We start from the raw sequence: 26997 nt of genomic DNA on the forward strand, positions 1-26997 counted from the left end.
ACCTCTCCTGCCCCTCCACGCCCCCATGCTACACCGGGCACGAGGAGTGGTCTTTCTAGGTGCACAGGAAGGTCAATTATTACCCGTTTATTTATCTTAGGGAAATGACAGAGCCATTCCCGCCTTCCCTCCCTCCCTCCCCTCAGGTAGAGAGAAGTAGAAGCTCTTTCATTGCTGAGGTCGCAGAAAGTGGAAGCCAGTGGCCGAGCAGGAAAGAAGCCAGGAAAAGGCAGCTTGGGGGAGACTTGAGCGAGGCAATGAATAACTAGGGCGAGTCTCTTCCCATCTTCTAGCGTCAGGCCTCCAAACTTGCCCTCTTTGGGGATTTTTTGGTGTGGTCTCTAGGAGACATGTTTGAGTTACTCCTGAAATCTTTACCCAAACTATATCTGGGCCTCTCTCTAGGTGAGCTGTGCTTCAGTCTCTCCTTGAGGGGATTTTGATGGCTCCTCTCAGAGGGACTGTGTCCACTCCTTTCAGAATGACTGTGTCTGCCCCTTTCAGAGGGCCTGTACCGTTTTCTCTCAGAAGTGCTGTGTCCTCTCCTCTCAGAGGGACTTCGGTGGCCCTTCTCAGAGGCCCTGTGGTGGCTCCTGTCAGAGGGAGTATATTGGCTGCTTCCAGAAAAATTCCATGAGGTTCTTTCCCTACAGAAGCTGCGGTGGTTTCGTTCCTTGTGTGTGGGATTTTCTTTAAGGTGACCGTGTGAGGTTCTCTTCATAGAGGAACCATGTAAGAGTCTCCCTCCAGCATGAACTCTGGTTCCTGGTTTGGAGTTCTTGGACTCCTGGCTAGAGACTTCATTTCTGTAAAAGTTTTTCTTAGCTCTGCTATTACTCTCATTTTGAACAGGACCCAAAGACTGGCTGCTTGAGGTGTTTTTGAGAGTGGTACTTCTTTGGGAAACTGTGGGCTTGGGCAGTTGTATAGGTCTGGGTTGGAAAGAGCTATTTCCTGTTGGTTGTTGAGCTGATCTGAATTGATCTGTTTCTCCCCACAATGTGCTCTCCTCCTTAATGGTTGGGTCTGTTGGCCTTAGCTTGAGAGTTGGCATCCTGTGTCTTTTGATATCTCTTGATAAGCAATAGGCTCTGGCTTTTTGTTTTGGAAGGTAGTTTTTGCTTGACCAGAAATGGTCTGGCCTTGTCCTGTCCTCAGGCTTCTGCCCAACCAAAGCCATAATTCTGTGTGCTGTTTGGAATGCCTGCTTTAGGCCCCGAAAAAGGAGTTGAATGAATTTTGGTTGGGAGAATTTCTTAGGTTGTCTTTTTAAAGAGGGGGTAGTTGTCTGGGACACTCCACTCCTCTTCCTTCTTAACTGGCTTGGTAATTCCTCAGAGGACTTCTGTATTATGGCTGTACTATTTGTGTAGAACTTTGTGTTTTGTGTTCTGACTTCCCTGGGGATTCTTTTCATTGGATGTTTTGAATCATGGGTCTTTTTTGTTCTCACTTTAGCCCACTTTTCATCCTGATTGCTTTCAGAGTCACTCTCTGATAGAGAGTGAACTTCAGTGAATTCATAGTGTCCAGGCTCTCTAATTTCTGTCTTTTCTACTAGGCCAGGTCTGCCACCTTGCCTTCGCCTGATGTGGACTTGTATAGGAGCAGGACACTGGGAAGACACAGACTGGAAATCTACTGTAGAAGTAGGACTCTTGGAAGCTTGAGTATAGCCTTTAGCTTTCCTTAGTGATGTTGAGCTAAGGCTCCTTGGTGTGATGGGTCTATCTCTTCTATGATACTTTGGGACTTGGGGTCTTTTCCCAGTTTGCAACCTAAAGCCAAGATGCAACTTGATCTCTCCATGGCCTTCAGGAGTGCTTACAAGGTGAAGCTGTGGATAGATAAGAAGGTAAGTTCCAAAAGTGGACTGTAATTTATGACAGCAATTAAATCCTGAACATCGGCCACACTGTAGGCAGATAGGGTATTTTAGAACCAGACCTGAAGATAAAGGTGGAGGTACGTTGGGGGGTATTTGACTCCTTAACAGTTTTGCTGCTATTTTTAGCTGCAGATCTTGTAGAAGCTGGAACTGTTCTGAGAAATCAGACTTGGCCTGGGGAAGATAACTTGGCTCGAGGGAGTGTTGGGACTCAAAAATCCTTGTCTGTGAATCACTCTGTGAGTTCTCACTCTCTTCCACTGGAACAGAATCTCTCCTAGCAAAAATTACGTTGAAGGAAGACTCTGACTTTGCTGGTTCAGGAAGCTGACTCCCTGTACATGAAACAGGCATGTGCTGAATGACTTCCTGGGATATATCACAGGGCTTTGAGTTTGTTTTCTTTATTCTCACTCTAGTGCCAGAGTAGTGCTGTATTATGGAGGACATGGAGCCACGTGTCCACATCCTTAAGGCCATTCTTTTCTCATGACCATGGCATGAAGTATGTCTCTGAATGTAGTTTTTGACCATTGAAGGCTGAGAAATAGTACCTTGACCCTTCTCAAGCAGATTCTGGGAAAATTCCATCAATTCAACTGGAACCCCAAATAAATTCTGAATAGATTGACAGGTATCTGTAGTGGCTCTTTCTGTTAAAGATGTTTGAGAATAAAGCTTCCTCTCCATGCTGGTCCCCAAGACATTCCCCAGCGTTAGCATACTGGAGAGGTATTTTCGAGGTAGTCGCTGCCACCAGGAGCGACTCTCCCAGACGTTCCGTCGCCTGCCCAGGACAGGCCAGGTAAGGCCTCTTCGAGCCCCTGATCCTGCCTGGAAGATCCTAGATAGTGATCTCCAGTTTTGTGGTGGATGGCGGGAAAGGCTCCGGAGTGAGCTCCCTGTCTCCTCCACCTGTTTCCTCTTAATCCTTTCGTTAGATATGACATCCACTCCTGGGATCTCAGAATTTGGGTTTTTTACAGTGTTAGCTGTCTCATCAGAGGGTTGGTTATGAAGGGATAAGGGAAGGGTTGGAGATTGTATCATAGCAAGTTCTATAAAAGACTCCTCAGGATGCAAAATATCTGTCCCAAGGTTTTTTATATCCAACACTCTTGATACTTCTGGCATCTCAGAATCCCAAAGACCTAATTCAGATGTTCTGACAGAGCTTGAGATGAGTGAGTCTGAAGAGTTGTGTAGAAAGCTAGAGAAATAATTCCCTATTTGTAACCCTTCTCCTGATGATCTCTCCTCAGAGTCCTTATTCTGACACACCTGTCCTAGATTCAAATCCTCAGATTCCATGACTTGAGGAGGCCCTGTTTTTATCCCTATAGATTTCACAGCCTGAAGCCCTTGTTTATGAGTCAACACTGTAGGTTCCTTGAGTGTAGATGTTAGCTGTGAGGTTAATTCTGCATACTTCACTTCAGCACTTGGCCTTGGAGTTAATTCTACAGGTTCTACTGGTTCTTGAAGATGTGGCATTGGGAGTAAATCCAAACATTCTGTTCCTTTAACCCCCAATCCTAGGGCTACTCTTATTGGTTCTACAATCTGAGGAATTGGCCCTGGTGCTAATTCCTCAGATTTTACAATTTGAAGGGGTGGCCCCACAGTCTTTACAATTTGAAACCCTGTCAAATCCATTCTTTCTAAAGTTTGGTGCTTTGGTTCTGTGCTTAATTTCTTAGATTTTGCATTTTGCAACCTTAGACCTGAGGTAAACTCTGAAGGTCTCCTATCTTGTGGTTTTGAAGTCAACTCAACACAGTCTACCATTTGAGAGGTGGGCCCCAATGTTAATGTCACAGACTTCACAGCTTGAAGTGGTGGCCCAGGAGTCACTTCCACAGATTCAGCAACTTTGAAGGGAGCTACTGGGTTTACCCCTATTGCTTGAGCAACATGAAGCTGTGTCTTTGTAAATGTTGTGACTTGATCTAGTGGCTTTGGACTAATCCTTGTAAATTCTGTAATTTGACCCAGTGGTCCTGGGGCTGTTTCTGAATATTTCATACATTGATTCTGTGACTGTGTTAGCCTCATTGATCCCTCCCCTTGCTGCCATGTCTCAGTGGTGACCTCTACAGATTCCGCATGTCCCGCAACTTGACGTGTTCGCTTTGGGGGCAACTCTAAAGATTCCTGTCCTAGAAATCGCTTAGAGGTCAAACTCACAGATCCAGGAACTTGATATCTTAGCCCTTCTGTCATCTCCAAAGATTCTGGGACATCATGTAATGACTTTGTAATCAGTGCTATAGATTCATCCCTTTGCAGTCTTTTCTCAGAGATCACATCCACAGATTCTCGGGCTGGAGGATAGCGCCTTGAAGATCTCTCTGCATCAGTGGCTTTACTTATTGGTTTGGGGGTCATTCCAAGAAACTCCTCCCCATGCAGCTTTGTCTTGAAGGTCAACCCCATAGTTTCTGTAATGTGATGCTTAGGCTCAGGGGTCATCCCTTTAGATTCCACAACTTGCTGCAGTGGCCCTGTATGTAACTCCCCCAAGTCCTTAACTTGAGGCCCTGACTGAGAGAGCAACTCCAGAGTTTCTGGGATTTGGTAGCTTTCCTTTGGGGTTAATTCTAAGGATTTTGAACATTGATTCCATAGCACTGGAGTCAGATCAACAAACTGTGGTACTTGAAGATCTAGCTCCAGAGGCATTCTTGAAATTTTCATGGCTTTACCTTTTGGCTTTGGGGTCAAATTCACAGATTTCTCTACAGTTTCTTTGCCTTCATGTGCCAACCTTTGTGCCATTTTTGAAGAATCTGTGACTTGATAGGTTGGTACTGAAATCAACCTCACAGATTTAGGGACTTGTTGCCTTGGCTTTGCAATCATCTCTTCATGTTCTACAAACTGATGCCCTGGCCTAGGGATTATCTCAGAAGTGTCTGTCATTTGAAAGCTTGTTCTTGGGGTTAGATCCTCAGATTTCACTCTCTGAAACAGTGACTCTGGTGCTAACTCCACAGATTTTATAGCTTGTTGCAGAGACACTGAAGACGATTTTACATGTTGTATGCTTTGCAACTTTGGTTCTGGAGTAGATTCCATATATTTCACACCTTGTTGCTGTGATTCTGGAGATAAATTTGAAAATTTGACACTAGTCAACATTGGTCCTGGTATGCACTTCTTAGTTGACTCTGCTACTGACACTACTGATTTCATACCTTGCAATCCTGAAGTCAACTCTTGGCAATTCATACCTTGTTGTTGGGACCCTGGTGTCAACTCTACAGGTTTCACATTTTGAAGACATGGCTGTGGTGCGAAGACCTCAGATTTAACACATTGTGACCTGAGGCATGATGATGACCCTAAGGAATTCACACTTTGAGGTTGTAGCAATAGATTTGACTTCATAGATTTCACATCTTGAGAACATGGTGCTGATACAGACACTACAGATTTCTGCCTGAGGCAAGAAATCAATTTCTTAGAATTCACATCTTGAGGTTGTGGCTCCGGTTTCAACTCCAGAGATTTCCCATCTTGAAAACATGGCTCTGGTGCAGACACCACAGATCTTACACTCTGCTGCCTGAGATGTGAGGGCAACTCCTCAGAATTCATACCATGAGGATGTGGCTCTGGATTTAACTCCACAGATTTCACTTTTTGAAAACATGGCTCTAGTGCAGACACGTTCCATTTCAAGTTCTGCAGCTCAAAGTCTGAAATCAGTTTCGTAGAATTTGTACCACAAAGCAATGGCTCTTTGCTCATCTTCACAGACTTTATATCTTCAAGCAGTTGCTCTGGTAAAAATAACATAGGTTTCATACCATTTAACTGAGGGCCCAAAGTGAACACAGACTGCACAACGTGTTGCTTTGTCTCTGGTGTTAACTCTGAAGATGTCACACCTTGCAACCATGGAACAACAGATTTCAAATCTTGACGCCTCCACTCTAGCATCAAATCAGATTTCTCACCCTGTCTCTGTGGTCCAGGGTTGAACTCCACTGATTTCACACCTTGAAGTTTCCTCCTCTGGGTTAAATCAGATTTCCCACCTTGTAACTTCAGTCCACAGTTAAACTCTAAGGATTTCACATCTTGAAGCTTTGTCCCTTGAATCAACTCAGAAAATTTTTTACTTTGTGTCTGTGGTCCAGAGTTGAACACTGATTTCACTTCCTGAAGCTTTGTCCCTGGGATCACTTCAGAAGATTTCATACCTTGAAAGTGTGGTCTAGAACTTAACTGCTTAGATTTTACATCTGGAAGCTTTATACCCACGATCAGCTCAGAACATTTCATATCTTGTAAGTGTGGGCCTGAGTCCAACTCTACAGATTTCACACCTGGAAACTTCCTCCCCTGAGTCAAATCAGAAGATTTCTCACCTTGTAACTTTGGACTAGGTTTCAGTTCTGCAGACTTCACACCTTGAAGCTTTTCCCTTGGGATAACTTCAAACGATTTCATACCCTGCAAGTTTGGTCCAGACCTGACATTCATAGATTTTACATCTTGAAGCTTTATACCTGTGATTAATTTGGAAGTTTTCATATCTATCAACTTTGGACCCGACTTGAATTCCACTGATTTCACTTTTTGAAGCTTTGTCCCCAGTATCAACCCAGATTCTGATTTCACACCTTGCAATGGTGGCCCAGATTTGGACTTCACAGATTCCACATCTTGATACTTTGAGTCTGAGATTAATTTAGAAGATTTCACTCTTTGCAATTGTGGCTCACAGTTGAACATGAATTTCACATTCTGAAGCTTTGATCCCAGAATCAGCTCAGAAGATTTCAGAACTTGCAACTGAGGACTGGGGCTGAATCCTTTATGTTTTACATCTTGAAGCTTTATCTTTGAGGTCCATCCAGAAGATTTCACACCTTGTAACAATGACCCAGGGTTGAAATCTGTAGATTTGACACCTTGAATCTTTGTCCCCACAGTCAATTTAGTACCCTGCAACTGTGAGTCAGAGATTAACTCAGTAAATTTCTTATCTTGGGACTTTGTCTCAAGTGGTGACTTAGATTTTAGACCTTGCCATTGTGGCCCACTGTTGAAATCCTCAGATTTCACACCTTGAAGCTCTGTCTGAAGAGTCAACTCAGATGACTTCATACTTTTCAAGTGTAGTGGGGAGTTCAGCTCTATAGTTTTATCACTTTGTAATTGTGACTCCTGGCTTAATACCCTAGATTTCACCTCAGGAAACTGTGGCTCTTGTGTAAGCAATACAGACTTCACACCTTGAAGCTGTGTTCCTGGGGATGACGGTAATGGTTTCACTTCTTGAAACCATGGTCCAGGGATCAGCTTAGGAGATTTTCCATCATGCAAGTGAAGCCTAGATTTGAACATCATGGGTTTTATATCACAGAGCTTTGACTTGGAAGTCAGGTCACATGATTTCTTACTTCTAAACTGTAGACAAGGTTTCAAATTGAGACCTTGAGGCTGAGGTTCTTGGAGTGATGCGAAAGATTGTATACCTTGGAGCTTTGGCCTTCGAGTCAATACAGATGACTTTATATCTCTTAACTGTATCAAAGGTTTCAACTCTGCTGGTTTGACACATTGAGATTGCAACCCAAGATTTAGCAGAGATTTCACACCTTGAAACACTGACGCAGACATCCACTGAACAGTTCTCATACTTTCAAGCTGTGGCTTTTGGTGTAACTCCACAGTTTTCATACCTTGAAGCTGTGGCTCTGAGGTTGACGCCAAAACGTTTCCTTCTTGCAGCTGTGGTCCTGGGGATAACTCAGGAGTTTTCAAACTCTGCAACTGTGGCCCAGGGTTGAACTTCATATATGTTGTACCTTGAATTTTTGGCCCCAGAGGCAATTCAGATGACTTCACGTCTCTTAACTGTATTGAAGATTTCAACTCTACAGATTTGACACCTTGAGATTGTGACTCAAGATTTAACCCTACAGATTTCACACCTTGGAACTCAGGTCCTGGTATCCACTGAATACATCTCATACTTTCAGGCCGTGGCTCTTGTTTTAGCTCAACAGTTTTTACACCTTGAAGCTGTGGCTCTGAAGTTGACTCTGAGGATTTCACTTGTTGCAGCTGTGGTCCTGGGGTCAACTTGGGAGACTTTATACTTTGCAACTGTGGTTCAAGTTTGAACCCTTTAGATTTTACATCTTGAATATTTGATTCTGGAGTCAATTCAAATGATTTCCTACCTTTCAACTCTAACTCAAAGTTGGAATCTACTAATTTTCTCTCTTTAAATTTTAGCTCTGGAGTTAACACCCAAGACATCCCATCTTCTGACTTAGACCCTCTCTTCAGTGGCTCTGAATTCACACATTGCTGCTCTGTTGATATTACAGACATCTCACCAACCTGTTTTGGCCCAGGAGTTAAATTCACAAGTGCCATCTCTTGGAACTGTTGCCTCGGGGCTAAATCCACAGATTTTACTCCTTGAAACTTTTGTCTTCTGGTTGCATCCACAGATTTGACTACCTGCTTCTTTAGCCTTGGGGTCAACTTCACAGATTTTATAAATTGCAGCTCTGGATCTGGAGTCTTCTCTACAGGTTTTAAACTTTGAGGATTTGAACGTGGGGTTATCTCCAAAATTTTCACATCTTGCATTTGTGGCTCAGTAGTCAATTCCTGAGGTTTCATACCTTGCAGTTGAGGCCCTTGGAGCAATGACCTTGGTGCAAAAAACACAGAATTCTTATCTTGCATCCTTTGTCCAAGTTTCAATTCCACAGCTGTCACATCTTGCAGTTGTATTCTTGGGACCAACATCACAGTTTTTAATCCTTGATTTCTTGAACACAGAGCCAACTCATCAGATTCCACACCTTGAAGCTTGGAATCTGAGGTGAATTTCACAGATATGACGTCTTCTATTTGTGGCCCTGAGGTTATCTCCACAGATTTCTTAACTTCCAGCTGTGGACTTGGGGTTAGCAACGTAGATTTCATACCTCTTGGACATTGTCCTGGAGTTAAGGCCACAGAGTTCACATCTTTCAACTCTGACTCTGAGATCAACAATTCAGATTTCAAATCATGAAGTTTTGAGCCTGGGGTCACCTCTACCAGTTTCACATCTCCCACCTGTGGCCCAAGGGTTAACACTGTAGATTTGACATTTCCCAGTTGTGGCTTTGATGTTAACTGCATAGATTTCATACTTCCCAAATGTGGCCCTGGTGTTAACTCCACAGATTTCGTATCTTCCAGCTGTGGCTCTGTTTTTAGCGCCTCAGAATGTAAGCTTTGAAGCTTTGAGATTGGGGTCCACTCTACAGGTTTTACATCTTGCAACTGTGGTCTTTGGATCAATTCAGAGGATTTCACAACTTGTAACCACGGTCTTCTGGTCAACTCAGAATAGTTTACACTTGGCAACTGTGATCCAGGAGTCAACTCCATAGATTTTGCATCTGGTATCTGTGGCTCTGAGACTAATTTATATGAAATGTCACCTTCAAAGCTTGACATTTGGTCTACTGCCACACATTTTACACCTTGAAACAGTGGCTCTGGTACTAACCTCTCAGGCTTAACCCCTTGCTGCTCAGGTCCTGGGGTCAACTTCATAGATTTTACTCCTTGCATCTTTGGCTCTGGAGTGAACTCAAAAGAATTCACATATTGTTGTTGTTGCCCTGAGTTTAACTCTGAAGATTTCACACCTTGAGGTTGAGTTCCTGATGTCAGATCACAAAATTTGACGTCTTGTAGCCATGGCCCCACCTGTTTCACACCTTGAAGCCCTGGAGACATCTTTGCTGATTTAGAATCTTGAAGCCCTAACTCTAGAGTCATCTCCACAGAAGTCACACTATGAAACAGTGGTCCTGGGGTTTGCTCCCCAGATTTGACACCTTGAAGCTTTGGCCCTGAAGTCAATTCAGAAAATTTGACGTCTTGCTGCCTTGGCCCTAGGTTCAGTTCCTCAGATTTCACATCTTGAAATTGTAGTTTTGAGGTCAGTTCGACAGATTTCAAGCTGTGAAACTGTGATCCTTCAATAGGCAGAACAGATTTCATATTTTCAACTGGTAGCCCTTGACTTAACTGCAAAGATGACTCTGTTACAAGCCCTACAGACTTTATATCTTGAAGCTGTGTTCCTGGTATAAACTGCACATGTTTGAAATCTTGATGCTTTGGTTCTGGGGTCAAATCAGAAAAGCTGATATCTTGCAAGCATGGTCCTGAGTTTAGTTCCATAAATTTCATACTTTGAGGTTGTGATTCTGCAGTCAACTGTACAGATTCAACACTTTGATGTTTTGGTCCTGGGCTAAAATCTGACAATTTTATTTCTTGCACTGGGGAACCTGGGGTCAATTCATCAGATTTCACACCATGATGTGGAGACCCTGAGATTAAATCTATAGGTCTTTCTCCTTGAAGTGGCAGCTCTGGACATAACTCTGAAAATCTTGCACTATGCAGCTGTGGCCCTTGGAACTGTGCCTCCTTAGTCAATTCCTCTGATATCATGCTTTGTAGCACTGGCTCTTGTATTGGCTTCTCTGATTCTACCACTCTGGTAGTAGTTGACTGTTGAATTAAATTAACATATTTCACATCTTGTAATTTTGGCTCTGGCTCCAACTGCCTAGACTTTACTCCCTGGAGCTGTGGCTCTGGAGTCAACTCCATAACATGTGGTTTTGGTCCTGTAATAAACTGCTTAGATCCTACCACTAATGGGGATGACTCAGAGGTTAACCTCACATATTTCAAATTTTGCAGTAGTGGCTCTGATATCTCATATTGCATCCCTCGTCCTAAAGTCAACTCTGGAGATCCTTTTTCTGAATATGGTAGTACTGGTATTACCTCCTGGATGTTTTCAACTGGAAATGTTGCTAACCCCACAGTTTTTGTGTTTTCATATTCTGACCTTAGGAGTATCTCTGATGACTCTGTAACTTGAAGATGTGGCCTTAGAGAAGTCATTCCTGTAGATTCTCTAACTTGACCTGTTGTTTTTTGTGTTAATGCTACTTGGGACAAAGCCTCAGAAGTCAGCCTCACAGTTTCTGTATCTTGATAGCCTTGACCTAGAGTTATCTCTGAAAATTTTTGAAAATGTGGCTTAGGCATCACCCCAGCAGTTTTCAAGACTAGCTGTGGAATCAGTTTCACAGATTCTTCCTCTTGTGGGCAGATCTCAGCAGCTAACTCTGCAGGCTCTGTGTCTTGATGCCTTGGTCTGGAAGTTAGACCCACAGATTTCAATCCTTGTAAATGTGGTTCCATGATTACTTTCCTTGATTCAACATGCTGTAACTGTGTCTCAGGAATTAACCTACTAGATTCTTCCAGTGGCACATGTAAATCCACAAAATTATTATCATGCATTAATGGCCCTAGAGTCAACTCCTCAGATTTTATACTTTTGGACTGTGGTTCTGAGGTCAATGGAACAGATTTCACATTTTGAAATTGTGGTTCCAAGATCAACTCCTCATAGTTCATAACTTCTGAAAATGGTCCTAGATTCAGATGAACAAACTTCATACCTTGGGACTCTGCGGTCAACATCCTTGATTTCATACCTTGCGTCTCTGATCCTGGTACCAACTCTAAAGATTCTTGTATTGTGTGCTGTGACACTGGAGTATCCCCCATGGCTTTTACACTTTGGAACATTGACTCAAGAGTACCTTGGAATGACATTGAGTTCATCTGCATAAATTCTGAAGCTTGGCTCAGTGGCCCTGGGGTATTTCCTAAAGATGATTGTATCAACCCCCTAGATTCTTTTGCATGGTGACAAGTGTCAGAGGTAAACTTTGCTTCTGTTTCTGGATATCCTGGCTCTGAGATCATCCTTAAAGATTCTGAAGCTTGATGCCATGGGGTCAATCCTCCAGGTTCTGTGACTTGATGATTCGGTTTGAGGTTCAACTCTACAGATTTTACTTCTTGAATGTGTGCTCTTGGGATCAGTTCCTCATATTTCATATCTTCTACCTGTGTCTCAGGAATCAACCTCCTACTTTCTACCATTTGAGGAGTTTTCACATCTTCAAGCAATGGTACTGGAGTTGTCTCCTCAGATCTTATATTTTGTAACCATGGCTTTGGGGCAAACTCCACAGATTTCATATCTTCTTGTACTGGTCTTAGAGTCAACTCCATGGTTTTTATATCTGGAAACTCTGATGGTAGGGTCAAATGAACATATTCCATACCTTGCAACTGTGAACTGGGGGCCAAATCTATAGATTCCCTACTTTGCAACTGTGGTGCTGGGACTAACTCAGCAGATTTTTCATTTTGTTGTTGTGGTCCCAGGGTCAATTGGATAGATTTCACACCATGAAGCTGAGACCCTGGGGCTGACTGCACAGATTTCTCACTTTGCAGCTGTGGTATGGAGGCCAACTCATCAGGTTTTATACTCTGCAGTTGTAGTTCTGGGGCCAATTCTGTAGAGTTCACAGTTGGGATCAGCTGTCCACGTTTTACCATTTGTGGAATTGAACCTGTGGTTATGTCTATAGATTTTGTATTTTGCAACTCTGGTCCCAAGATCAGTTTCCCAGATTTCAAATTTTGCAATCCTGGGGATAACTTCATAGAATCCATAACATTAAATTGTAGCATTGGCTTCATCCCTATACACTTCACATCTTGAAGCAGTGATGAATCTTGTAGCATTTCTTGTAGCATTTCTGTAGATTCTGTGACTTGAGGCAGTGGCTGTTGGCTCATTCCCATAGATTCTGTACCTTGACCCAGTGACCTTGGGATTGTCCCTAAAGATTCCATCATTTGATGATGTGACTGTGTCACCTCTACAGATTTCTCCACCTCTACAGATTTCTCCATTTGTAGCCACGTGTCAGATGTCAAACCCATAGTTTCTGTGATGTGATGGCTTTGCCTTGGACTCATCTCTGAATACTCCAGAATTTGATGCCTTGGCGTCAACCTTGAAGACTCCATGACTTGATGAGGTGGTCCTGGGATTAATGCCGTAGATTCTGTGCTTTGATGATGTGGTTGTGGAGTCATCCCCTCAGAGTCTAGCACTTGAATGCATGACTCAGGAGTTGACTCCAGAGATTCCTTGGCTTGAGATATTAGCCTTGGGGTCAAATCCTGAGTTTCTACAACTTGTGACTGTGGTGCTATGATCATTCCCATGGGTGACCCCAGTGCTGTTGGAGTTACCTTTAGAGAATGTATGGATTGTTGCGATGGCATTGGAATCAATCCTACCAATTCCATGATTTTAGGTGGTAGCTTTGGAGGTAAACCCACAGATTCTACCACTACATGTGCACCAATAGTAGCAGGAGAGCTAGAAGAAGTCAAACCATCTGATTGAGTTGCCCTTGGGGTCAAATTTGCAATTTGAGACTGTGTGTCTGGAGTCAAGCCCCCAGATTTTATAACATGTGACTGTGTTGATGGACTTATCCCCATGACATCCATAGCTTGTAATAGTGTCGCTGGAGTTACTTCCAGGTAATCCATCACTTGGTGCAATGGCCTGGTGATCATTTCAGGTGATTTTGTATTTTGACATATTGGCCCTGGAGTAATCTTCAGTGGTTCTGTGACTTGACTTTGTGGCCTTGATGTTATGTCCACTGATTCCATAACTTTATGCTGTGGCCCTGACGTCATTTCCACAATTTCCATGGCTGCATGTCGTAGGCTTGGACTCATCTTTCCTGGTGGTATGACTTGATGGTCCAACAATGTGGTCCTTTTCACTGACTCCATGACTTGATATTTCATCCTTGGGGTCATTCCCATTGACTGTATGATAGGCGGATGTGATTTTTTAATCATCCCCATAGGATCCATGACTTGAAGCAATTCTATAGGAGTTACCTTCACATTGCCTATGACTTTATTCCGCTGTGTTGAGGTCATCTTCCTTGATTCCATAACTTGCTGCTGAGATCTTGGGGTTACCTCCACTGATTTAATGACTTGATATGATGGGTTTTGGCTTACACTCACTGTTTCCATGGCTTCCATTGGTTTCACGACTTCATTTGGTGGCCGTCGTAACAAACCCACAGATTCTATCACTTCTGAATGTGATTCTGGAATCATCCCCATTGAATCCATGACTTGAAGTAATGCCACTGGAGTAACCTTTATGTGATCTCTGACTTGATATGGTAGCTGTGGGGTCAGCTCCACATTAGTCACTTGGGTCTTATGCTGCTGTATCCTTTTTTCTGGAAGATCTGTGACCCTCTGCTCTACACTAAGCTCTAACACACGTCTTGGGTCCTTCTGCAGTAAAGTCGTTTCCTCTTGAGCTATGTCAACTCCTAAACTTTTGGGAGGTGGAGTGCCCATTGATGTCATTAAGGGCCTGGATCCAAGGATTTGGGAGCCATCCCCAGGTTGTGACTGCTTACCTGGGATAAGAGTCTGTGAAATTTTTGTTTCTGTTCTGTTTAATCCAGATTCCACTCCAACGTTCACGTGGAGCTGAAATGATGGAAGGTCTTGGGATTCATTGTTGATATTCTGCTCAGTGCTTTGATGAATGGGCATAGATAAGTGGATTTGGGGTTTCTCTGGTTCAGGGACTCCTCCTTGTACCTCAGTTAAATAATTCAGCTTTGCCCATGATTCCCTCACAGGCAGAGGCACTGTTTGTTCCCGCAAAGTACAAACCTTCCAAGCCATATGTCCCTCTAACTCTTGCCTAGGCAAAGGAGAGAGCTGGATTGGAGCTGACCCTGACAATAGTGGTCTCTCTTTGAAAATAGCATTTGGCCTATGATCTGATGTCAAATGACTATTGCTCCTTCTCTCATCCTTTGTTTTCTCTTCTTGTTTGTGGAGATTTGGGGATTGAAAAAGAGAGTTGATAAAAGTGCTTTGAGGTCTTAAGGATGAAAGAGCTTCCAAATTCTGAAAAAGTTGTGATTTCCCAAGCTCTGAGAGCCTAAAATAAGGCAGGGATGTGCCTTGGTTCCTGAACACAGGAGGTTGATTTGGGGGTAAAATAGGTAAAATGTGGCTCCGGAGTTGCCAAGTTATTCCTTCAGAAAAGACAGGAAGGTGAGACAGGCTGGAATTGTAGAATGATCCAGAGGAGATGCTACTGTCAGAAGAATGTTTTGCCTTCTTACAGTCACAACAGGGTAGAACAGGCCCCTGAGCCACAAAAACAGAGGAGGTGGAAGAAGAACTATCCTGTGATTCAGACAAACCCAATTCCATAAGACTTGATCTAAGAAATAAAGAGAAAATTTTCTATTTGTTTTGAAACAGGAAAAGGAAAAGTAGGAAAAGGGAAAGATAATGGCCATTTCAAATGCAAAATAATGTGGACTGAGGGAAACAAACAAACAAAAAATGTTGCTTTCCCCAACATCAGTTATTTATTTATGGAAAGAATTCCTCCACCAGGACAAAGGGAGGCATTTGTCCCCATTCCAATCAGAAATGATTCATAGACCAGTGGTTCTTAAACTTTGTTCGAAGACAGAACTTCCCCCACTACCAAAACTAATTAACTAACTAACCATCTTTCTTCTCCCTCTCCTTCTCCCTCCCCCCCTCCTTCACTCTCTTCCTTCCTCCCTCTTAAAAGCTCTACCACCTTCAACCCCAACCCAGAAACTACTTCACCTTTCACTTTCCAGGTGTTGGACGCTCTGTTGAAGAGTCCTGTCCATTAAGCAGCCTGCATATTCCTGGGACCACCCCATAGGGAGTCCTGAAAAGCTGGATACAACAGAGTATGTCAGTGTAATTGAAGTGATATTAAAGTACTGGTAAGGAAAACAGTAAGAAGAGAGACTTAGAAAGGAGACAGCTATCATAGCGAGGGAAGTAAAACAGAGTCCCAGGTATCTTACTCCTAACTTTCATAGAATTTATCAGTAGGGTAGGCTGAAGAGAGAAAGAATAGACACAGTGAAGATGGACTTTACTCACCATGTCAGGTTAGCTTCAGTGCAACCCATCCTGAGATTTTCTTCCCACTGTGGATCTGGGAGTAGAGGTAAAGAATCTATTAGCGTTATGACTATTGACATCACCTTAGTTCAACCCCTTCATTTTGCAAATAAGGAAACAAAGACAAAGCCATGCCTAAGATCATAAAGCTAATTAGTGGTAGAGCTCAGATTTAACCTAGCTCTCATTTTGTTTGTTTGTTTTTTTAAGCTGTAGTATGCTGTCTTCAGCATGTAGTAGATGTAAGCCATTGGAAAGAGCAGGAATAATCATGATAGGGAGATGGAGTGGGGTAAACAGAGGAATACCTATCTTTGGAGGAAAAGATATGTATTATCCAGTGTCTATGCTAGAGAAAAAAGGTACCAAAACTTCCCGCACCAAACTCTTGGTAGTGTTACCCCTTCTTTGTTCTTCAGTCTCACCATGTTTCTTTCCTGATACTTTGAGCTTCGCACAAAAAGAGATTAGGAAAGGAAGTATAAGGATAGGAGCATGGAAAGAATTATGGAGCCATTTACATTTCTTTGGAAGTAGAGATGCTAGAAAGAGTAAGACTATTTCTTTCATTTACATTGTCGTTTCAACCTTCTTCCTTCCACCTACTATTAAAGGTTAGAGTCTTAAAGCAGACCCCACAGTTGATTTGTCGTTAGCCTTGAACTGAAGAATAGGATCTTTCTGACCTGTGAATTTCTGGATCTTTTCCAATTTATGCTGCTTTGAAGTCTAGAAAGGAACAAAAAGCAAAAATAAAATCAGGTAATACTCTAGGTTAGAGACTTTATTGACAGCACACTTCATCTCATAGACATAAATATTGATACTGTTGGCATCCATAACCACAGCAACAGTTATGTCATTCATTTACTCATGAATCATTTATTGAATACTTACTAAGTTCGCAGTATTGTGTAGGGTGCTGGAACTGTAGAGATAAATATGATCCCTGTGTTCTAGGAACTTACACTAGTAGGGAAAATAGATGTCTAAACAGATAAATTACAATACCATGTGGTAAATGCTGTAACAGAAATATAAGTGTGGAGCTTCCCTGGTGGCGCAGTGGTTAAGAATCCGCCTGCCAATGCAGGGGACACGGGTTCGATCCATGGCCCGGGAAGATCCCACATGGCGCAGAACAACTAAGCCTATGCTCCACAACTACTGAAGCCCATGTGCCACAACTACTGAAGCCCGCATGCCTAGAGCCCCTGCCCCGCAACAAGGGAAGCCACCGCAGAGAAGTCCGCGCACCACAACAAAGAGTAGCCCCTGCTAGCCACAACTAGAGAAAGCCTGTGTGCAGCAACGAAGACCCAATGCAGCCATAAATAAATTAATTAATTAATCTATTAAACAAAAAAGAAATGTAAGTGTGAGGAAATAAAGAGAACAGTGATTAACTGCCTGGGAGAGAAGGGAAGAATTCCTCAAAAAGTTGCCATATGTACTGGAATAGGAAGAATCAACAGAAGGTTTTTAGGTGAAGAAAGGGCATTCCAGGCAAGTGGGAACATCACTGAGAAGATTAGAGCATTATGATTGTTAGATGCACTTTTGCTAAGTAGTGAGAGATGAAGCTAAAAACATAGGTGGAAGCCACTTTATGCCAGATTATGTGGGATTTTTTGTTTGTTTGTTTGTTTGTTTTTTGTTTTTTGCGGTACGCGGGCCTCTCACTGCTGTGGCCTTCTCCCCTTGCAGGGCACAGGCTCCGGACGCGCAGGCTCAGCAGCCATGGCTCACGGGCCCAGCCGCTCCGCGGCATGTGGGATCCTCCCAGACCGGGGCACGAACCCACGTCCCCCACATCGGCAGGCGGACTCTCAACCACTGCGCCACCAGGGAAGCCCTGGGATTTTTATTTTATCCTGCAGGTCAGAATTTCCCATCCAGTAGTTAAACTCCTGGGGTTTCTGTAAGGGTGTTCCAGGTCATTTTAAAGGCATAAATGACATTTGTTACAATTTCAAATAAAACTTTTTTTATTTCTTCCCTTTATATTAGGACATCAGTCTCCAAAGGTATATTAAAAGAGCCTACACAACAGTTAGTAGGGAATTCATGAACATGCTCATGAGGCAGTAGGCCAGTAGTAGAATAACCCTAGCTGCAGTGGTAGTTTTGAACTTTGGACAGTTTTAAATTGATTTTATAGTTAGTCATATATTATTTAATTTATGTCCATAATGGACTGTTGATTAAAAACATAAGCAAAAGGAAAACTGATGTTGAAATACAGGTTGATGTATTTACAAATGATCTTTCTATATATTTATCTCAAAATGATCTCTACATATCATAGACCTAAATAATCTCCCACTAGAAAACACTTGGGAATGCTGAATGAAATACAACAAACATCTTTTTAAATGCAGAATGTAGCTCCTTACAAGAAAGTAAGGGAAATCTCCAGGTCAAAAATCAGAAGAAAACTGAAAAACAAGAGTGGAAACTAGTTGAGACTTCAATGCCCTAGGTCATTTGCAGTGTCAGACACTGAGGGACTTAGGTTAACAGTAAGGTGGGGACAAAGATAAGGCCCATGTGAAGTGGGTATTTAAATGAGACCCCAGGAAAAAAAGCCAGGCTTGTCAAATTGCTACACACTTGGTAAAAAGGTGGCTAGAAAAAAATCTGCTCACCAGACAAGGAAACTTGAACTCTGGGCCGGAAAAAAAGCCTTCTCTGAAATTTTTAACCAAGAGTCTATCCTCCTACTGGTTTGAAATTCTAATTTATATTCCTTGTGTAGTCAGGAACCCTCAAACTGAAAATAAATGTGGTCCTGGGCTGATAATGCCCCTAGGGCAAAAGGCAAAAGTAAATATAAATCTTGAAAATTGAAGTAGAAGAGGAAAGAGACGAAAAATAGTTTGAATAACTATATTAATAAATGTGAAATGCCTAATGCAATGGTTAAATTCTTAGAAAAAATATAAAAATTGGGCAAAAAGAGATAGATCATTTGAGTAGACCAATAAGCATGAAAGCAATTGAAATGATAATCAAAGACATTATCCATCAGAGGTAATGAAAGAATTCACCAAGGTTTCTGAATACCAGAAAAACTTATAAATGTCTATAGCATTTCTCTACTGAAGCAAAAAAACTAGAAAAATATAATTTTAAATATGAAAGATATTTTCCACAATAGCAATAAAAATGATAAAGTATCAAATTAGTAACCAAAAAGAGAGAAGACCATCATGTAGAAGACTGTAGAACTCTATTAAAGGACAGAGCATAATCTGAAAAAATGGAGAGACATTCTTGGCTCTGGTTGGAATAATTTTAAATTATGAGGATGTCAGTAGTCCCCCAATTAAATTATACTTAACGCATTCCCAATGCATTAAGTGTAATTCTTTCAATTGGAATGTTTCAAGGACTTGTAAAACTCTCTAAAATTTATATGGCAAAATAAAGGTCCACTAACAGCTAAGTCAAGCTTAAAAAGAAGAGCAAAGAAGGACTTGCTGTACCAAAACCTAAGACACACTACAAATCTATGGTAATAGAAACGGGAACAAATAAGTGAATGGAACAGAATAGAGAACTCAAAGAGGGACTCTTGTATATACAGCAACTTAATATGGTAAAGGGAGTTCCATAAATGAATGGGAAAGATTCTTTAGCAAATAGTGATGAGAAAACTGCCTCAATATAAAGAGAAAAATAAAATTGGATCACTTTCTAATATTACATATAGAGGGGGACTCTACATGTATTAAAAACTAAAATGTGAAAGGTAAGACTGGAACATCAGAAAAAAAGTAGGAGAAAATCTTTGTGACCTAGGGCACAGGATAACTTCTTAAAGAAAACTTCAAAAATACAAACCAGAAGGGGGAAAAAATCCAGTAGAAGACTCTATCATATGCAGCTGGAACCTCAAAAATCACAAATCTGCCCCTTACTCCTAACCTCAGGGAACTACAAGGAAAGTTGCCTTGACACTGAGAAGTTCAGAGGACTGGAGGAAAGTTCCTGAGAAGTTGTAACTACAGGTTGACTTTTGTGTAATTTGCAGCTTAAGTTCACATCATCTGCATGGTCCCCCAAGCCATGATTTTGAAGTGGTCCTGGATTGATGGTGCCATAGTCTAAAGCAAAGGAGATACTCTCTGAGGAAGATCTTCATCCTAAGCTTCAAAAAACTACCATGAATATTGCATTTCATTAAACATCTAAGATACTACCAATTATAAAATGTACTATATTCTACATGCCACTGAGAATTTTTTTAAACCCTGCCAGTTATAAAACAACATCAATTGCAAGCCATATCCCAATTTCAGAAAGGTTAAATATTTTAAAATAAGCACATGTGCAGAAACAACAGAAAGCAGAAACAAACCTACAGATATGTCAGGTATTGGAATTATCAGATCTAGATTAGAAAACAACAATGCATATTATATTTAAAGAAATAAAAGACAAGCTTAAATATATTTGTAAGGAACAGAAAACCATAAAAAGTGATGTAGCAGATTTGAAAAATAATCAAATGTTATTCTAGATTATTAAGAATGCAGTACTGAAATTAAAACCACAGTGAATGAGTAGAACAGTGTTGATGAAATTCTTCTGAATAGAGAATTGGATAAGTATGCATACTGAAATTTCTGGAGTAACCACTAAAATAATAGAAAGAAAGTATATGAAGGGAAAAAATGGAGAGAAAAAAACGAATGTAGGATTTCTGTTCATGATAATGATTTGAATCCTGTGAATGAAAACAACTAGAAAAGATGGACAAAAAAAAAATTTTTTTTAACATCTGTTTGAAGTCATTGGAGAGCTATCAAGGCATCAAGGATGAGAGGAGCTAAGATCTCAGAGAAAAAGGAAGTGTAGAGAAGTGTCACTTTGAAATTCATTGTCGACCATATACATGAATCTCAAAAACATGCTCAGCAAAAGAAGCCAGATACAAAAGAACATACACTATATTATTGTAGTTTTACAAGTTTCAAGAATAAACAAAACTAATCCATGACAACAGAAACCAGACAAGATGTTGCCTTTGAGTGGAAAAAAACAAACTAGAAAAGTACACTAGGGAACTTTCCAGGATTATGGCAATGCTGTACCTTGATTGAGGTGTTAGTTAATGGGTGTATAAATTTATCAAAACTCATCAAACTGTACACTTGATTTCTGTGCATTTTACTGCCTATAATTACAGGTATCCTCCACTTTTTGCAAATTTGCTTTATGCCAGTTCCATTTTAAGAAAGACCTACATTAGTACCTGTTTTTGTTAACTGAAAGAAATCCGAGAGGATTTTTGTTTTTACGGAAAAAAAAGGCAAAAAGCATTCAGCATTCATTTGTTTCACAGCAAGCTGTTAAAGAGGCAGCGCACACCCCAGCAGTGAGAATGGCACTGCCAAGCAGCTTCCCTGGGAACTACACTCAGCATCTCAGCACCTAGCCATCATAGCTTTGAGCTGTGTCTGGGAGCATCTGTGCTTTATCTCAATTTACTTTGTGCAGCCATTAGCAAGATGTGTCCTAAGGTAATTGCTCCTTCTCTTTGTGTCGTTTTGGCTTACAAAAGGTTTCACAGGCTCGCTCTACTTTTGGATAGCCGGGGGAACCAGTATACCTGAATAAAAAGTAGAATTGTTGACAAAAAACTTCTTCTTACCTAAATATGTAGTGAGAAATATTTTCATTTTATGTAGAAAGTGACATTGCATAATTTACACTCTACTTTGTTTTTATCGCTGCATCCTTTTGGGAAAGAGACTAATGTTTCCCCTCACCAAAGAAGGTAGCCAAGACTTTGTTCTTATAGTCTTGGTTCTCCTAATCCACAGTAGGGAGTTAGTTTTTTGGTGCTGAAATGGCTGGCTGGAACCTCCAATATATGATATGTCTCAATATATGAGACAACGCTCATGTAAGACTAGGCCTGTGGAGGATTTTAAGCTGAATTGTGCCAGAGGTTTAGTGTTTGGTGCTTCTAGAGTTAAGAAGAGGTCAGCTGACTCCCTGAAACTGGGAAACAACACTGACGCTGCAGGTTTGCTGTGTAGTGGGCCCTGAGCCTGATGAAATTTATTCCTCCTGGTCTTAAGAGCTCAGATATAGTGGACTGGGGGCCTTGGCAAAGGTCTCTGTGACCAAACTTGATACACAGCCACAATTTTTGCCTTCAGATGGCAAAGAGGAAAAGCAACAGCTATTCCGATGGCTAAGGACCTGCCCCCTGCTATTTTGGATAAATTGCCCCCAGTCCAGAGTTCTTACACAGCGCAAAGATTGGGGAAGAAAAACAGATACTAGACTTTTTGCCAACCTAGGTGATAGGAAGTTTAAGCTGGATTATACTGGATGTAGACAAAGAAATATATTTGCCATTTCTCATACCTAAGTGTTGGGGAAAATTCATATCTGTTACAAAGTCAATTAAATATCATGCATCACTTGTTACATGGGAAAAAGTGAACATTTGTCTCTTACAGATGATATTAAAATGAACTTTGAAATTTTAAGAAAACGCTGTTGTAAAATGAAATATTTACCTAAAATCACTTATCATATATTATGAAAAAGGGACAAAATGATTTTTAAATTCTTAAGGTGGTTGACAAATTTTAGCAATGAAAGTTTGAGAGTCAGAAAGGATTAGAAGGGCTTCCCTGGTGGTGCAGTGGTTAAGAATCTGCCTGCCAATGCAGTGGACATGGGTTTGAGCCCTGATCTGGGAAGAGCTCACGTGCCACAGAGCAGCTAAGCCGGTGCGCACACAACTATTGAGCCCGCGCTCTGGAGCCCATGAGCCACAACTACTGAGCCCACGTGCCACAACTACTGAAGCCCGCATGCCTAGAGCCCGAGCTCCGTAGCAGGAGAAGCCACCGCAATGAGAAGCCCGCACAACTGCAACAAAGAGTAGCCCCCGCTTACCGCAACTAGAGAAAAGCCCACGCGCAGCAACAAAGACCCAAAGCAGCCAAAAATAAAATAAATTTTAAAATAAATAAAAATTTTTTTTAAAGATGAGAAATGCTGCTGCAGGCAGTGGAACGCTGAGAGATTTTTGTTAGTTTCTTTTTCTTTAGTTACTTTTAGCAGAGTGACACAATCAGCTTTGGGAGGTTTTGTGTGTACTGTATTTTTTCGGTTTTTTGTTTGTTTTTTGCGGTACGGGGGCCTCTCACTGTTGTGGCCTCTCCCGTTGCGGAGCACAGGCTCCGGACACGCAGGTTCAGCGGCCATGGCTCACGGGTCCAGCCGCTCCGCGGCATGTGAGACCCTCCCAGACCGGGGCACGAACCCATGTCCCCTGCGTCGGCATGTGGACTCTCAACCACTGCGCCACCAGGGAAGCCCCATTTTTTTTTTTTTAACGTTATTTATTTATTATATTTTTGGCTGTGTTGGGTCTCCGTTGCTGCACGTGGGCTTTCTCTAGTTGCGGTAAGCGGGGGCTACTCTTTGTTGCAGTTGTGCGGGCTTCTCATTGCGGTGGCTTCTCCTGCTACGGAGCTCGGGCTCTAGTCATGCAGGCTTCAGTAGTTGTGGCTCCTAGGCTCTAGAGCGCAGGCTCAGTAGTGGTGGCACACGGGCTTACTTGCTCCGCGGCATGTGGGATCTTCCCGGACCAGGGCTCGAACCCGTGTCCCCTGCATTGGCAGGCGGATTCTTAACCACTGCACCACCACAGAAGCCCTGTAGCTTTGTTTTGTAGAGCTAGGGTCTATGCTCTAGGCTGGAAAACGTTTGTAGGAGACCACTTAGCAACTGAAAATAGTTCAAGAGGAGTTTTAGTTAAGACAATTACACTGAATCTGGATTGCTACATTTGAGAGATGTTTCTGAGGAAATTTTTAAAAGGATTTTGTTGCCAAATGTATGGATAACCTCTATCTATTTCCAAGATGTAGAGTCTAGGTTAGTGCTACCCAATAGAATTTTCTATGATGATGGAAATCATCATATCTGAACACTTGAAATGTAGGTAGTGCAATTAAGGAATTTTACATTTTATTTAGTTTTGATTAATTTAGGTGTAAAAGGCCACATGTGGCCAGTGGATACTAGATTGGACAACACATGTCTAGACTATTAATTTGAGCTGCTTGACGAATATGTCCACATACATTTTCCACCTCCTGCTACGCTCACACCTTCTGTCAGGTGTTTCTTATGTTGCTTAAAATGCCATCTCTTCCATCATTCAGGGTTAAAACTGAGAAGTCATCCTTTCATTTCACAAGCACCTGTGGAGCACTTACTATATACCAGGCAGTATACCAGGCATAGGGAATACAAAGATGAATATAGTCCTCATAGGAAAATGATGACAATGTTTATAATTAACTCTTTATATTTGAAGCCCAATCAGGAAAACAAGGACTCAATCCCTTTACTCTCTTTCTGCCTCACTTCCTATAGCCAAACTTTCACCTCAGGACCCTCCTCCTCTCTCACAGCACCGAGGGCAGAGATTTCTGTCCCTTCCATTTACTGCTGCATCCATAGTGCCCAGAGGAGTGCCTTGTACATGGTGGTGCAGTGGGTGATAAACACCGGGGGAATGAATCAGTGTCCTCTTTTCCATCTTACTGCTCTGATTCTTTCACTTCCTCCCCCCTCCTTCCCACTAAGTCTTTAAAGTAGCCTCCTATTGGATTAGCTACACCAGAAAACCACCATATGCACTCACTGGAGTTATTTAAAGCCTCACATTCAAAGCATGGTGCTTGGGACTTCCCTGGTGGTACAGTGGTTAGGACTTGGTGCTTTCACTGTCATGGCTGCAGGTTCAATCCCTGGTTGGGGAACCAAGATCCCGCAACCCACGCGACGCAGCACGTCAAAACAAAAGTCAAAATAAAGTATGGTGCTCAGTTCAATAGCAATAAGATCGCCTGGGAGCTCATTAGAATTGCAAAATCTCAATCCCTTCCTGAATTAGAATCAGAATTCTACTGATTCAGAATCTGCTGCTGAATCAGAATCTGTTTTTTAATTAGACTCCCAAGTGGTATGTTTGAGAAAAAAAAGTTTAGAGTGTAAACTTTTTAAAGTTTAAATTCTGTGCTCTAAAGCACAGATCTAAGCACATTTTCACCTGGCTTTAAAATCTTTGATGCCCTTCAATTGCAGACAGAATAATATTTATACAAAGTATTCAGTCTGGCGTTTGAAGCCCTTTACAATGGGACCTCTAACCACTGTGCGACATTTTCTCTCACTTTTCGCCAACCAGTTCCCTACACTTGTACACTCCATTCCTGATAGGTGTCTTCACCTCTCCTTGAACACATCCAACGCTCTTCTGCTTCCCATGCTTTCCCCCGATCAATTCCTTCTGTTCAGAAATTCTTCCACTACTCTCCTCCGCCCATCCTATCCACCTTCAAAATCCTACCCTTCCTCTGAAGCACAGCTCAAACCTAAGCTCCCCGCAAACGCATTTTATAGATCCTAGAATACTCTTTACCTCCCATCTCTTCAGCAATATTTTCACCTCTATTAACTCATCCCTTTCTCTTTCCTTGGTATATATATATATATATACATATATATATGTCTTGGGTTTTATATATATATGTATGTGTATATATTTATATATATATATGTATATATGTCTGACTTTCTCCCCCACTATACCTCGAAAAGGTGGAGGTGGTGTTTTATTCTTCTTCAATGTCTAGTATGCTGCCATATATAATAGGTGCTCAAAGTTTGTTGAAATGTATTGAAGGGAAAAGGACTGAGAGTGACTTGCAGGACAACATCCATAGGCACTACCTCAACTCCCCTCACCCCACCATCAATTCCTCCCACTACCCAAGATTAGGAGTTTCTATGTCTCCAGGGACAGGGAGCAGTGAGTTTCAAGAGAGTTTTGCATTACATACCTCTGAGTGTGTCTTGGCTGCCACCTGCTCCCTACTCTGCTTCCCAGAAAACCTCACCCAAAGCCCCCAGACAAAGAACCCAAGTAATAGTAGAAGGCTGACATATTGTGGCAGTGGGATGGTTAGCCCCCAGACCAGAGCCATTAGTCAACCCCATGCCCCTCTCAGCCGAAGTTTTATCCCTCATGACTCCATATGACATCACAGTGGGCATTCCAAGGGTACAGCCAATGTGCTTGCTGCTTAAGCCTCTTCTCTGAGCCACACACCTGCTGCCCTTTCCTGCAGCTGCCCTTGTGCCCTGCTCTGACAGCCAATGCTCAAGGAAGCTCCTTTATGATTCTTCTAGGATTGAAGAAGAATCAACTGTTATAAACCAGAGATTATGGAGGCAAGGTTTCAAAGGAGCAGGCTTTCCAAATGGCCTGTTTTTCCCTATAAGCATCTTCTCTGGAGCCAGTCACTCCCTAGAGGTCCAGGTATGGTGTCATATGTTCCAAATCACACATTAAAATTCAGGGTCAAGAACATTTAAGAAAGCTTTAAGTAGGTACTCTCGGAAAATGTATGATATATGGTTTCCTAACTCCAATGCTTGACACATTTCGTAGTTGCTGTTGCATTGAGACAGAGAAGAGATATCACGTAGGGAAATTAAATGACCTTAGAGGATCACACTACTCCAAGTCTAGAATATTTTCCAAGTGTAGACGATTTATTTTGTCATCACGCCCAGAATTGACTGGATTTTCTAGAGTTAATTCACTGAAAACTAAATTTATAAGGAATTGATTTATGCTGTAACAAAGATAAATAAAACTGGCCAGGCCATTTTTTCTTATAGGAAAATTAATTTGGAAAATCCATTCTATTAAATAACTATTGAATAGGAGGCACTTAGAAGAAGACAGACATGCTCTCTCACCTCATAGAATTTTCAGTTTATTTGGGCAGCCAAAGTAATATTCTTGAAAAGCCCATCAGCAAGGCCCCGGTTAAATAAATATGATATGTCCATATTATAAAATACTCTGCAGTCACTATAAAGATTATAAAGAATGAAGCGTGTCATTCTGAGCACACATTATGTGGCAGGTACTAGTTATATGCCAGCCTGGAGTTCTAAAAAGAAGATTAGGGCTGGAGGTACAGTTTTGGGCTCTTGAAACATGTATATGCTTGGATAAGAGCCTTTTTCTATATGTATATATAAATGTATTTTGGGGGGGTCTCAAATATTTACTCACCATTTTGTTTTGAGAGTCATCATGCTAT

At 41.8% G+C, this 26997-nt stretch overlaps 1 protein-coding gene across 1 annotated transcript; it reads right to left on the reverse strand.

Annotated features, from left to right (window-relative positions):
- Positions 1-295: 295 nt before the first annotated feature.
- SPATA31H1 (SPATA31 subfamily H member 1) lies at positions 296-25866 on the reverse strand. The gene is made up of 6 exons (XM_059078671.1): positions 25723-25866; positions 16488-16564; positions 15815-15871; positions 15506-15601; positions 13260-15104; positions 296-12098 (listed from the first exon to the last, which is right to left on the reverse strand). Exons 1-6 carry the CDS (start codon positions 25864-25866, stop codon positions 296-298), a joined length of 14022 nt encoding a protein of 4673 aa, XP_058934654.1.
- Between the last annotated feature and the right edge of the window lie 1131 nt (positions 25867-26997).

Source organism: Kogia breviceps, chromosome 11, assembly GCF_026419965.1.
Source record: "Kogia breviceps isolate mKogBre1 chromosome 11, mKogBre1 haplotype 1, whole genome shotgun sequence".
In the NCBI taxonomy this organism is placed as follows: domain Eukaryota; kingdom Metazoa; phylum Chordata; class Mammalia; order Artiodactyla; family Physeteridae; genus Kogia; species Kogia breviceps.